This window comes from Budorcas taxicolor, chromosome 6, assembly GCF_023091745.1.
Source record: "Budorcas taxicolor isolate Tak-1 chromosome 6, Takin1.1, whole genome shotgun sequence".
Lineage (NCBI taxonomy): Eukaryota > Metazoa > Chordata > Mammalia > Artiodactyla > Bovidae > Budorcas > Budorcas taxicolor.
The window spans coordinates 45,062,732-45,077,631 of record NC_068915.1 but is presented as its reverse complement, the minus strand read 5'-3'; the positions used below and the strand labels follow the sequence as shown (position 1 = coordinate 45,077,631).

At 43.8% G+C, this 14,900-nt stretch overlaps 1 protein-coding gene across 1 annotated transcript in view; it reads left to right on the top strand.

Moving 5' to 3' along the window:
• The first annotated feature begins 210 nt into the window (after positions 1–210).
• LGI2 (leucine rich repeat LGI family member 2) overlaps positions 211–14,900 on the top strand; it is a 28,110-nt gene continuing 13,420 nt past the window's right edge. Inside the window, exons 1-6 of the mRNA XM_052642199.1 lie at positions 211–404; positions 2,323–2,394; positions 3,960–4,031; positions 6,601–6,672; positions 12,101–12,172; positions 12,847–13,016. Of these exons, the coding sequence (XP_052498159.1) occupies positions 211–404; positions 2,323–2,394; positions 3,960–4,031; positions 6,601–6,672; positions 12,101–12,172; positions 12,847–13,016 (652 nt within the window). The remainder of the gene's footprint in view (positions 405–2,322; positions 2,395–3,959; positions 4,032–6,600; positions 6,673–12,100; positions 12,173–12,846; positions 13,017–14,900) is intronic.

The following is a 14,900-nucleotide window of genomic DNA, read 5'->3' as shown; positions in this document are numbered from 1 at the left end:
AGCCCGGGCGCGGGTGGGGGGGCGCCGAGTGGGGGTGGCGGCCAGCATGCTGCTCGGCTGCGGCTCGGCCTCCCACACCCGCGGCGCCCTTGTCCTCGCCAGTAGCGGCAGCGGAGTAGCGAGCAGCGCCCGCGTCTGCAGCGGCGCAGGGTCCGAGCACGCGGCGCGGCGGCGGGGGTCGTGGCCGGGACGGGGACCGGGGACCCGGGCATGGCGCTGCGGAGGGGCGGTGGGGGGCCGGGGTTGCTGCTGCTGCTGCTGGGCACCGCGTGTCTGACACCGCCGAGCGCGCAGGTGAGGCGGCTGGTGCGCTGCCCCGCCACTTGCAGCTGTACCAAGGAGTCCATCATCTGCGTGGGCTCCTCCTGGGTGCCCAGGATCGTGCCGGGCGACATCAGCTCCCTGTGAGTGAGTGGGACCCCGCTAACCCCCAGCCCCGTCCTGCCCCACCCTGCCGCCCGGGAGTTGCCTCTGGCGCCGGGACAGCACGACCCTGACTCCCCTGCTTCCCGGCCCCCTTTCTTTGCGTTTGGGTTGAGGAGCGCTATGGGACGTGGGTGGAGCCTCGGGCCCGGGGGAGGTTGAGGGGAATCCGAGACTCGGAGTCTGGGAAGCCGGACAAGTCCCTGTGGCAGTGTTTTCTCAAAGTCTGGCTCGCTGGCCACCTGCATCAGATCCACCTGGGTCCCCTGGGGGAGTTTGTGCCAAGGCAGATTCCAGGGCCCGCGCCGAATGATGCAGGGCCTGAGGAGTGGAGCCTTGGAGTCTGCATTTGGCCGTCCCCAGGTGATACTGGCATGCATTAAAGTTTGAGAGGAGGATGTGTGCTGGAGTGGAGAGGTGTGGGGGTGGTGTGGGGGCGTGTATTTGCAGCCCAGCAGGGCTGGAGCAATGATGAGGCCTCACTGTCCCACCCGAGGTCTGGGGCTGTGGTTTCCATGGTGGCCTCCTCTGTTCACACTGTTCACACTGCAGGTTGGACAGAACCTGAGAAAGGGCATGTCACTTCTGGAAGTGGTGATGCTGTTCCATGTGGCCTGGAAGAGGGAAGCACAGGGGACTTGGTGAAGCACTAGAGAGTGTGGGCATCCAGCTCAGTGGGCAAGTGCTGGGAGTCAGCCTGACTTCTTGCTCTGAGTTTACAAGGCCTTCTTGCCCACTTCCCCACCATGCATTCATTACCTTGGCTGCGTATTCAGTGCTGGAGGAGAAGATAGGAAAGGGATTCCCCTTACTAATTCACCTGCTTGAGAATGCTTTCAACCTGGCCTTACACAGTCATTCAGGCCACATGACCAGCTCTCATCATGGCTGTGGAAGGGGCTCTTGGGTTATATCTTCACTGTTAGGAACTGTTTCCTGCCGAGATGACTCCTTTGTTCCTGGCCAAGGTGCTGGAGTGATATCTATTCCCTCATAGGGCACGGATTGCCCCGGGGGTGGGGAGGAGGAAGTTGCTCACACTTTCTCTTATCTCCACTTCCCTGCCTCCATCCCAAGCAAGGTACTGGGGTCTGGACCCAGGAATGAAGGGCTTCATGTTTGCATTTATAGAAGTCAGGAGAGTCTGGCCAGGCTGGAACAGAGGGGCGTTTGATGCCTAATATTGCTAAGTCAGATGACATGGAGAATTCCAGAAATGAGAATTCCCCTGGTTAAATCCCTTATACCACCAGCTGCTTAACACAATGTCATGCTGACTGAAATAATTCTGAAATGATGTATTGAGGTCCTACTGGGGCCAGAAAGGATAAGGGACCTGGTGGCTAAAATAGTCAAGTTCCTTGCTCTGGTTGACTGATAAGTCTGACAGATGGCATTGCCTCCCACTGCACTTTCAGGTTCAGGTGTCTCTGAGTTGTTCCCCAAGGCTTTCACGGTGCATTTAATCAGAAGTGCTCTGAGTGACTTTCAGAGCTGTGCTCCCAAGGGGAATGCTTAATCCTACCCTGGAGTTTCGTGGGCCAACATTAATGTTGTGTCTACACAAACAGAATCATGGGCAGAGGTAAAGCAATTATCCATTTTCAGTTAGGCCCTCCTGTAGTTAAGAAAAGGAAGTGAGGGGATTGATTTAAACTGGCTGAGATAATGTCTATGGAAGGAGCTAGACTGTTGGTAAAGGTTTCCGTTATTCAGCGCAGTTTTCTTATTGATCCTGTTCATTGGAAAATGGCTGGACTCATCTTGTTTTTTACCCCAAGAAGTCCTGCTTGAAGCCTCACTCCTGAGTGGAGGAGTTTGGACAAGGCCACTCGCCCATCTTGCCTAGCACTTCCTGAAAGACACATAGTCTCCATTTTGTTCCTCTCTTGCCTGTAGGAGCCTGGTAAATGGAACGTTCTCAGAAATCAAGGACCGGATGTTTTCCCATCTGCCGTCCCTGCAGTTGCTGTGAGTGTGGGAAGTCCTCTCTGGAATTGGGGGTCCTGGGCCGTGGTCTTGGGAAGAGCCATTTCTGCCTCCTGGTTATCTGTCCTTCCCAAGGTACCCGTGCTCCACCAGTAAACCAAGGCAGGCTCTTAGTGTTGATTTGGCCTATCATGTCCTCACCAAGCTGAGTCCCCAGTGCTCAGCTCCCTTTCCTTCTCTGGCATGTGTTTTCCTCAAGGACTTTATTGTAGACGCCATTGCCCACACCCAGCAACAACTGGGGAGATGAATTACATTGAATTATGGCCTGAATTTTGCCCAAATGAACCATTTCCCAAACACCTCCCTTTAAAAGAGAGCCTGCATTTGAAACTCTGAATGTTATTATGGTCATAGGAATATTTCTAGTTGACTGAGTATGTAAACTGTTGGGCAGCATGCTGTGCATTTATGGGCAAATTTTTATTTAATGATATCAGTATTTTCCTTTTCCCATTTGACAGATGGGAAAACTGAGGCTCAGAGAAGTTAAGTAACTTGCTCCAAATCACAGCCAGAACTCTGACCCAAGGCCCAAAGCCCACAATCATAACTCCTCTTCATCACAGGTGCCTGCCAAGTACTTGTGTCCTGTGCCTTTAGCCGTAGTCAGTTAATATTTACTGATAAAAAGCAATGTCCAAAATGCAGTTTTCAAAATCAGTGACAAAGCAAATCAGTGACAGGCAAAGTCAAGAGTACTTAGCTCACTCTTGATTTGTATTAGTTTCTTAAACTTGATCAGAATGAAAACCATCAACATTCTTGATGCATACAGAAAGATATGAAGACATGGCATATAGCAGACTCATCCCAAATCAACTTCATGTTGATATTTTTGTTCTTGAAATGTTATGTACCTACTTACAACATTATCCTTACCATTTAAAAATCTGTAATCTCTGAGAAATTATAGTTCTATTAAAATATTCTTATGATACAAATGCAGAATAGTCATCAGTGGTGACGGAAGAGACTGTATAAACTTTTACCAAAGGCTTAAGTGCCAACTCAAATAGCTATGTGGTGAAAAAGAATCTTCTGAAGTTTTCTTAAACTTTTTTTTATTATTTCCCGTGGGCATGTGTAGTATGCTAGAAAGGTTTTTGTTTTGTTTCATTTTGTTTGGCCTCAGCTGTGTGACTTTGATCAAGTCAGTTAACTTCTCTGAATTCAAGTTTCTCTAAGAGTCAGATTACTTCTTTTTAGATGTATACATCATAAAGCACTCACTGGCTGTTTAGTTTTGCTGAACATTGGAAAGCTATGAGATAACAGCTCTTAGGTCATATTTACTGAGACCCACAGGGAAGAAAGGTGGAATAATAAGGGTGACCAGAAAATCTGGCCAAAGGGAATCTACTTGCCATTATCCATCAGTGTCTATGAGTCAAGTTGTACATGGAATGGGCCAGTTTTAGGCTGAGAAGAGCCCGTGTTTGCCCACAGATCAGAACGTAACCAAAGAAACAGAAATGACTTCACCATGTAACTCAACTTTTGCACTTCTTCACTGGAATCTGTTGATATCTGTCTCTTGTTTTCAGATTGCTGAATTCTAACTCATTCACAGTCATCCGGGATGATGCTTTTGCTGGACTCTTTCATCTCGAGTACCTGTAAGTTTTGTGCTTTGTCTATGTGCTGAGTAATTGGTATGTCAGTGGAATGGCTGTATTGCTTTCCAAGCTGGAACAGCATCTCTTAGAGAGCTTGGGGGTGGGGGAGAAAATGCAAAAAAAACCCATTCTCTTTTCAGCGCTGACCTTTTATAGTTTATTTGTGTATGAACATGCTGGGACAGGAGGAGGTTGGAGAAAAAGAGGGGGAAAGGGAACAAAGAAGGAAAGATATTCATTCACTCTCTGCTGACATTTAATTTGTCATGTTGTAAGCACAATTGGAAATTGCATCGGGTATTTTTACCTCTCAAAACTAGGCGTGGATTTGCTGATCAGCCAGAAATAAAGCTGAAGGATTCCGAGGGTTACATATTTGTAAGAAAGTCTCCCTCTTTGGGGCTACAGCTTCATGTTTTTAATTCAACTGTCCTGTATCCCATTTGCAGTACCCCCGGTGAGCTGCTGCTGGGAGTCTAATTTTATTTTTTCTCCTTTAAAATCAAGGTTATTTTTCCCTTTTCAGATGTGTAGTTATCCCCTCACCAGCAAGGAGCTCTGCCCTCCCTCTGATTTCTGCCTTTTCACACTCTCATAGTCCTTTTTCCCTTTAAGTTCTCCCATCCTTGTCTTTTGCCATTTTGTAATAATATTAATCCAGCTATCAGATGGGATTTCCTCACTTAGTATTCAGAAGGATTTTTAAAACCTTGTCTCTGCCTTCTTATCTGAGATATTTGAATTCTAAGCACATCCTATGTCTAGGAAAGCTCTCTGCTGATTTTCTGTCCCCAGGAAAGATGTCTCTGGAAGAATTCTTTCTCCAGAGGACACATAATACAGGTACTGTTATAATCCCTGATAGTCTAGGTAACCAGGGAAGAGTGGTCAGGCTGAAGCACTAAGTTTAACTAGGTTCTACAGAAGCGCATAAACAGTCAATGGAGGTGCTGAGTGAAGAGCAATCTGTTCTCTCTTTCCAGTAGTGCATCTTCCTGTCAAAGTTATTGAGAAGGAAGTTTGCTTCTCAGTTTATACTGAAGTTTATTACTGAATAGACCCCTGATTAAAAAAAAATAAAAGACCAGATCATTCTCAGTGTACGAATCAAGAACTGTTTCACTAACTAATGACATCACAGTGCAAAGCCTCTCCCTGGGACCATCTCATCAGAGCCCCTCTTATACTTGCAGAAATGTGAGGCCGTAAACTGAAATTTAGTTCTCTGTGGCCCTAGGGAATAGTCCCAGTGCATTCACTTCAGGTATTTCCCACGAAGACTTTAAAGCGCGGCCGGAGTTTTTATTGTGAGAGCCTATGTGCAAGCGCTAAGACATTTAAGCACTGAGAAAGAAGTTTGGTCTGTGCTCAACTTCCTTATGCTTTCTATTTCCAGTGGCCTAGAGATCTAGAGAGTATCTCTGTCTTGTTGCCCATGTGTTCAGAGGTGACGCTGTGCAGGACCTGATGATCTCAAGCTTGTTGGAGTGAGTGAGTGAGTGAAAGTCTCCCAGTCGTGTCCGACTCTTTGCAACCCCACGGACTATAGAGTCCATGGAATTCTCCTGCCCAGAATATTGGAGTGTGTAGCCTTTCCCTTCTCCAGGGGATCGTCCCAACTCAGGGATCAAACCCAGGTCTCCTGCATTGCAGGCAGATTCTGTACCAGCTGAGCCACAAGGGAAGCCCCAAGCTTGTAGGAAGTTTAATTGAATTCTCCCTGGGCAAAGACTTCAATGTGTGCATAAAAACTCAGTCACTTCCGTTGTGTCTGACTCTATGCAACCATATGGACTGTAGCCCACCAGGCTCCTCTGCCCATGAGATTCTCCAGGCGAGAATACTAGAGTGGGTTGCCATGCCCTCCTCCAGGGGATCCTTCCAACCCAGGGATTGAACCCATGTCTCTTGCGTCGCCTGCCATTGGCAGTCAGGTTCTTTACCCATTCAGCCACCTGTGAAGCCCAAAGGCTTCAATATGGAGGTGTAAAACAGAGGGCTGTGTTCAAGGGACAATGATATAAAGAAAAATATTAGTAGCCAGGTGCTGTGAAATGTAAGAAGGCTGGAGGGAGAAAGAGGTCTAGAAGCGTTCCAATCTTGTGGAATTTGAGAATCTCTTGCCGTGGTCTTGGAGAAGGAAATGGCAATCCATTCCAGTACTCTTGCCTGGAAAATCCCGCAGACAGAGGATCCTGGTAGACTATAGCGCATGGGGTCGCAGAGTTGGACACGACTGAGAGACATCACTTTCCTTTCCTTTCCTTTGCCTTTGTCTAGGCCTTTCTTCTTTCTCCCTCAAAGTGTTTCTACTCATGCTGCCGACTGTGACTTTGAGGACTTCCACGCTGCTTCTGGAAGGAATGCAAAAAGTGTATCTGTGTGCATGCACTCTTGCACACATATCCGGTCCCCACTTGGAATCTGGTGTAGCTGGCCGAGCCTTTGGACGTTAATTTCTGAAATTCATAAGTGCTTTTAGATTCCATTCTGAAAGCACCCCAGTATCTTTTTTTTTAAGGTATTAAGCACAGAAAATTCAGTTTAATTATGTGGATTTTCTTCTTAGGTTCATTGAAGGGAACAAAATAGAAACAATTTCAAGAAACGCCTTCCGTGGCCTCCGTGACCTGACTCATCTGTAAGTCCTGTGAAAAGTGTTGTGATTTCTTTAATGTGTAGAATGAGGGTCACTTCCTGGTGCTTCTCTGCTTTTAAAAAATTTTTATTTTATATTGGGGTATAGTTGATTTACAATGTTATGTTAGTTTCAGGTGTATAGCCAAATGATTCAGTTATACATATACATATATCCCTTCTTTTTCAAATTCTTTCCCCATGTAGGTTATTACAGAGTACTGAGTAGAGTTCCCAGTGCATCTCTTTCTTGGCTGTCTTGTCCATATTGTAATATCCACTGAAGGAAATTCATTTCTAGATTGCCCGAGAGGTTTCTATATTGTCAGTCAGGCACCATCCCATCATAAGCGCTCACACACTTGGCTTTCTTATCTTCTCCATCCTCCTGAATCACCATTATGGTTCACATGACTGCCTGTGAAATCAGGGAGTGACGGGAGTGATGGAGGAGGTGGAAAGGAAAGAAGCATGTATTGTATTGCATACCTACTCTGTGCTTAGTAAGCTTTTCTTTATCTTTCTCCTTAATCTGGGAGTCCCCATTGTACAGATTTGGGGAACTGAGGCTTACCTAACTCACTGAAGAATGCTGAATGGAGGATCAACATTTGTTGAAGCAGAATAGAGACATTTTTGTGGTTCCTTTAATTTGAATGCAAATAGCTTTTTCTTTCATGTTGGATTTATCTGTTGCTTAAGCTAAGCTCTCTGGATTCTTTAATAGCTTTCTGGAGAAAAAAATTAAACAAATTGATTTGAATTGGCGTATCAAATGAAACAAGCACACACACACTTAGCAAATTTAGAAAACTGGAGAAGTAGTGGCTGAGCTTATGAAAATGTGAACATCGTCTTTGTCTTGGTAGGAGCAATTTCACAGCCAGGAACCAGTCATATTTGCATACTAGAAACTTTGTGTTTGAGTAGGATAACATACCCCATTTCCGTAGTGAGCTTGTCTATGGTCAAAAAAACAAAGGGGGGAAATTGAAGGGCTTTGAGCACGAGTATTAGGCAAGGGTGGCAGTACCTCCCGTATGTGAACTCTAACTGATAAAGCATCTAGAGAGAGAATCTTTTACATCAGACCCTGATAGAGGCAAAGGTATCTGTCAGTAGGCTCAGCGAGCACTTGATTCTGGAGTCCTGCCAATCAAAAGTCTTGCCTGAGTCGCAGTTTGTATAGGAAGGAGATGAGGGAGCGGGAATGGGAGGTCCAAACAGCACAGCCGATCCTGGACAGCATCAAACTCTTGTTGGCATTATTTCTCTTTGAGTTCTTTCTTTCCTATAAAAGTGTTGATTGTTTTTTCAGATTCAGCCTAGATGCCCAATCCCACATTCTTGCAGAGGCCAAGACAGTGGGCTTTGAGTTACACAGATTTAAGTGCAAATCTCAAGGATGCCATTTGTTAATTTTATTTAACCTTTTTTGAGCCTCATTTTCCTCATCCTTGAAAATGGGGATGATTATACTGAACTCATAAAATAGCTGCATATGGTGGGTTAATGCTTGTTTGCAAAGCATCCGGCCCATTATCCATGGTAAATGCCTAAGATCTGGTTGGCGTTATCATCGTCTTCCTCCTCCACAGCAGAGCATCATCATTCCCTCCACCCACTCATGAAGAAGTCTCAGTTTTCTCCAATGGCTGCTGAGTAGCCTTGGCAGTTTGGGTGGCTAGACAGGGTCTTTGGTAAGACAGCTGTGGATGTCTGGAGAGGAACAGCTGTGGCCAGACAAATCCACTTCCCAAAAGTCAGGAATGAGGGGCTTTGTTTCTGAGCAAAGGCTCTGGGCAGATTCTGCACCTAAAGCAAAGCCAGTGTGACAGGTTGACTTTGCCCAGATGTCAGCTTTCATTGAACCAACTGGCTGTGGGTCCCTGATCTGAAAACAGGTGTGAATATGCAGGTATTGTTCATATATATTTGCATATTTTTGTGTATGTGGGCCCTTGGGTCCATGCACTTCTACTCGTGGGTGCACATGACTGTGTGTGTGCTTGTGCATTTGCACATACAACCATATGCTGTGTTACCCATATGTGTGCGAGAGGCACCTCCTTGTCTGTGTGACACGCAGGCCCACACACAGAGGAAACAAAGGAGTCTTTTGTTTGGGTCCAGAGTGCATCTGATGTATTAGAGGAGATGTACGTTCATCTGGCATGTGTTACCATCCTCCAGTCAAGCCTACAGAGCACCCCGTCCCCAGCTCTCCAGACTGATTTCCCTGAATATGCCCACAATACTGGGCTCTCCTGAGCACACCCAGTTCACCCCCATAACCAACCTTTCCCTTGCATCATTTCCCTTGCCCAGGAGATGGTTTCTTCTGCCCACAGTCTTCTGGAATCTGCCTTTTCCTCCACAGTCCAGATTAAGTTCTATCTTTTCCCTGGAGCCAGTCCTGATCTGCCCTCCTCCCTTCTTGTAGCCTGCCCCGCTGACTCCACACAACCAGCTCTTGGCTGTAGACAGTGGCCATATTGGTCGATGCCATTTTCACGGATGCTAGTTTCGTCTCTGAGCTGTGTTGAAAGCTCCCTGAGGGCAGGGTTCCTACAGCTCTCCCATTAGCTCTACTCCTCGCCAGCATCTCACATGGGGCTGAACCAGCAGGATGTTCTTTCTGACTCACTGGCAGACCAATGAGTTACTAAGCTGAGTTTTCCTTATTTGCTCTGTCTACTGCAGTGCGAGTCTTATGACTTTTGAAATTGACTCCTCTAAGGCTGGAGATGTATATAGTAATAAAAAACTTTTACTACACTGTTCAGGGTTTCCCAGGTGGTGTCGTGGTAAAGAATCCACCTGCCAATGCAGGAGCTGTGAGTTAGATCCCTGAGTTGGGAAGATTCCCTGGAGTAGGAAATGGCCACCCACTCCAGTATTCTTGCCTGGAAACTCCATGGACAGTGGAGTCTGGTGGGTACCATCCGTGGGGTTGCAAAGAGTCAGACATGGCCGAGTGTGCACGCAGCGTGAGCGAAGCAGCAAAACGCTGTCTAAAGAAGGAGCTGATCCCCAGCCCACCCCATCCTCTTTTTTTGTGTGTGAACTGGTAAACAAAGAGAACACATCAGCTCACTAAACTTCACTCCTGTGCTTAAGGAAGTGACTATCTGAAAGTTGCTTAAGTACCTGCTTTTTATCTTCTATGAACTTTTCTGACACCTGCAGACTCACATTCATACACAAAGAGACATAGATCAGGTTTCAAAGCATTGAAGGGACAGTGCCAGTCTGTAACTAAAATCTGGGACATTTGCTTTTCCACAAAGCCCAAGGGACCAGTTTGCTGTTAAGTAGTTTTAGAAATGAAGTATGTGCCATGAATTTGTAGACAAAATGAAGTGGAAAGTGAGATGTTATGTACTGAGTCTGGGGGTGTGGGGAGGTGGTGGTGGATAATCCATCTAAATAATTCAGCTTTCTGAAATCTAAATTGAACATTTAGAACAGTTTCTTTTATTTTGGCCTTGATGACTCCATATATGCTTATCACTTGAGTGAATTTCAATTCACTAAAAATATTTAGCTAAACGAGTAACCTTTAATTAACTAAAAAATAGTGCTTTACTTAAAAAAAAGTGACTAGCAACCAGAAAAAAATAAAAACAACTATCTCCTTTTTAAATTTCAAAAAGCAGCTTCTAGAGAACGTTCAGTCTGATTACAGTCCGAAGTCTATAATCTACAGTCTGTAGTTTCAATTCCAATTTATCGTCTGTCCAACCTATTTCCAGCATCTTTAAAAATGTACAAATAAATCATTTAGGAAAGAAATGTAAAATGATACGTGAAATTGTATTTTAGTCCATTTGTGGTTACCTGGATGAGAAAGGACATAATTCAGAAACTATAGGTCTCCCTGTATTCTGTTGGTATCACGCAGTAAGAATGTTTGGATTAAAAATGGGCACAAAACTTTCTATCCTAGCTGACTCTAAGGAAGAACACTCTTTCATTCCTACTTCTTGGATGGGTCATTAGAATGCTATAAAAGACTGATTTCATATACATTTTTAAAGAGGGTGATGCTCAATTCCCTACGTGTTGATTATCATTTATATGTTTTCTGTTTGTACTCAAGTGTGTAGAAGAAAATAAAAGTAAGAGTGTTTTGGCTGACTCACTCAGGGCATGAGGCCTGGGGGAAATCAGACTTGATGTACATCGTTTCAACACCTAACATCTTTCTACGTCAGCAGCCCAGCACCATGGACATTCATCTTCAGCAGGATGATAGCAGGGCACTGCATAATCCTGAATCATCAGAGAAAGAGTTGATAATATTCGTTCAAATCTACTTCCTGAAGATGGGGGCTATATTATAGAGAGACATTATAGAAAGTTCTTCAACTCAAAGAACAAAAATGCAGAATGGTTTCTAGTCAACCTTCATTAATGAGAAAATGAGATTGATCTCAATCAGTCATTCCCTAAACATTGTGGTTCACTGAGATTTTGTATTATCATTAAGGTTAGAGCTGAGATTTTTTATGTAAAAGAGTATTTACTGAGTCCTTTTTTTTTTTTAGTCACAAGTAATAAAATTCACTTGGATGCCTTACTGCGGAACTTCTTGGGATAAGACTGAACATCTGTTTTGTTTTTTAATCATTCTCATTTGGTGTTTAAACCATTCATTGAGAGAGACGTACTGAGTACCCACTGTGTGCCACTGTGCTAGATGCAAGGGATACAGATGTGGACAGACAAAAACCTCTCATCTCATGTAGCTTATGTTTAGGGAGAATACACAGACAGTAAACAAATAGATAATATATAGTGTTTGCTAAGTGATAGTTGTGCAATGAAGATCAACAGAGCATGGAGGGGACTTGTGTAGAGATTAGGGAAGGTGGTGAAAGCAGAGGATGGGCCTGGAGAGGGTGCTGGCTGAACCATGTGAATAACTAGGGAAGAGCATCAGGCGGATGAACAGCAGGTTCAGAGAGCCTGAGCTGGGAGCACACCTAGCCTGTGTGAGGAGCAGCAAAGGAACCAGTGTGGGTGACCAGAGTCATTAGGGATCCAGTCCCACGCGTAGGTGGGAATGGAGGAGACTGGCCAATGGAGGGCCTTGGGTGCCATCTAAAGGACTTTGGCTTTTATTCTGAGAAACGTGAGCTGCCAACATGTATATCATATATATCATAAAACATGAGGCTTAACGTATATATCAAGAGCTTAATAAATGCTTGTTTTAAAAACAAAATAAACTTCTATTGTGTAGTTCAGCGTCTCTAATGTTATCTTTGTATAACTAAACTAAAATTCTTTATCTCAGTATCAGTGACCAAAGTCAGACATTGAACTACACTGAGCTTTGTTTTAAATCACTTGCATTATTTAAGGGACTTCAGAGTGACTGGGCATAAAGATAATAAACACATTAAATCGTGACTTTCTTGTTCTAGTTCTTTGGCCAACAACCACATAAAAGCACTCCCAAGGGATGTCTTCAGTGATTTAGACTCTTTGATTGAACTGTAAGTAATGAAAATTAAGTTCACATGTGCTTGTCTTGAAACTCAGTCTCCCTCTATGCTGCATTTTGTTGTTGTAATAGCTAAAAATCCATGACAAGGCAGCAAACGCTGGGAAACAGCATATAGATTGTACTGGGTTTGATTTTGCTGTGTTAACTGTGCTTAGTAGCATTAGGCCAGTGGTAATTCGGCATGCTGGGTGATAGGGTCCCCCTTTTCCCCCCATCTGCTTTATCTTCTTGTGTTTGTCATCCCTTATTGGACAAAGTTTAACGAGATCTTAAAGTATCAGTTGCATTTGTCAGAACTGTCTTCCTGTAGTGTCTTGTTTTTGCGTGTAAGGACCTATGCTGGGTGCTGTTCTTCTTCACCCTTCCCCATTTCTAGCATGGTGTGGTGACATTTTCAAGAGGATTTGCAGAAATAGTGGTGTGTCAACTCTGAGAACTCTCTGTGTGCTATATGGTTAAAATCAAGGCCACTAAAGAGTGTTTAATGAAGTCAATGAGAAGTAAAGGACATTGGATGCATGAAATAGAAACTTTTCTTAAAATTCCGTTTTTGGGGATTTGTTAAATATGTCAGGATATTAAGAATTCTGGAGTTTCATATTACTGCCGAAACATTTCTGACATGTCTATTTCTCTGCGTCTGTGTTTGTTTTGTTTTGTTAGAGATTTGAGGGGCAATAAGTTTGAATGTGACTGCAAAGCCAAGTGGTTGTATCTGTGGTTGAAGATGACGAATTCCACTGTTTCTGATGTCCTATGTATCGGTCCGCCGGAATATCAGGAAAAGAAGCTGAATGACGTGACCAGCTTTGACTATGAATGCACAACTACAGGTATTTGGAACCTCTGTCATCAAAGTCTGTTATTTAGAATAATCCTTTCTTTAAAAATACCATCAATAGGGAGTTGGAAAATGTAGGGATAAAAGTTTTCTATCAAAATTGTTTTAGGGGAAATTTAAGCATTAAAAAAGAAATGAATTGACGTGGCAGAAAAAATATCTCAGCAGTCTGGAAGGATTTGTATTAACTGCACTGACTTTAATTTTGATTCTTTACAATTTAAAATTTCTCTAAAGCTTTTAAGGCAGAAACTGGTGAGTTTGGCATGAGAACATTTTCAACTCAGGCTAGGCTTCATGGAAAGCCAGTGCAGAGATGCCTAAATTACTGTTCTCTTGACTGAATAATATGAAATTTATTTGACACTTCATTAATAAATACCAGACTTTTAAAATCTATGAATCACTCTCGTAGTTCCATGTAAAATGAGATAACTAGGTAAGTCATACATAACCATGGCAGAGTGGAAATGCAAGTTAACAACGAGCTATCAAAACGAAAAATTCACACTGAGGAGACACAATGTAAAGAAAGTTTGATTATTTTTTCTATGGCCTGCCTCAAGGTTTCAGTTTATATATTTTTAGGTTAAAAGATAAAATTAAAATACTGTCTCAACTGTCATATCTTGTAGAAAATAGGAGAGTAGCTCCATATGAAAGCTTAGATGGAGTTTCTACTGCTTTTAAAGCCACATTTTAAAGGAGAGCAGATCAATCCACAGTATGTAACCTGCTTACCAGACTTATAAAAATAAACATTCAGGCTGAGAGTTGATATCTACAAAGCCTCAAGGCATGTCAGTAGGAGCAGCAGGATTGAAAACTCAGAGAATAGTTACAGAAACTCAAAAGACAAAAACTCCAAGAACAAAATGCCACATTTAAACCCTACTGATATCCCTCGATCAAATAAACAAACGAAAACTCAGAAGTAAAAATTATTTCCAGATATCTTTGTCAATAAGGGACGCCGACAAGCTCTGTCCTTTTCTGAGAGGAAACTTGAAGTCTTATGGAAATGCCCTTGTCTTTCATCGGTGAACAGGGACTTATTCAGCTGTGTAATTGGCAGGTGCCCTTTAGCCAGCTGAGGCCACTGGGGGTTTATTTATTGTATTGTAGAGCAGCGCAATAAATCAGAGGTCATGGTCAATGACGTTTGCACCAAAAGGTGGCATTCAAGGCCATGCCGTACGAAATGTGAAACCACAGCTCACTGGGGCTCCTTTCTGCCTCTTCTCATTTTTTCTGGAGAGTTTTCTAAACCCCACACTGAAGTGAGCAGCTTTTCGGTTGTTCTCTTCACACCTGGCCCTAGTGTGTGAAAACTGCCAGTCTCAGAGAGAAATAGCTTGGGCTGTAGAGAGCCTTGGAACTCAGGGATCTGTTCCAGACCTAGCATCTCTGGGGTCGCATGAAGTCCTTAACACATTTTGGGCATTCTCTTATACATATTTCTCTTCCCTAACAAGCTTTTTGCTAAAATTTAGAAAGTTAGCACCCCACCCTAGAAGCAAGGAAATGATGATTCTGCCTTTGCACTTGTTTTATCCCCTTAAGGCTCATGAACAAATAAACTCTGGCTCACAGCATCTTCCATCATGAAAAAATGGTGCCAACAAGCTGTGACCCACCCCCAGATATAGTCCCTTCCTATCTTCTGGTTCAGATCAAGCCTCATCCTCTGGTGCTTTATTTAGGACTAGGGAGGAAATAGGTGAAGAGGGATGGAAGTTGGAAAGTCAAGTCTGAGATTCATGGTACCGGTATTGCATCCTCACACGAGATGGGGGAAGAAGCATATTTTCTCAGTGCCTTGTTTTCCTCTTAGCTCAGGGTTTTAGGAAGGAGTAAATTCTTTAGGTAGATGTCT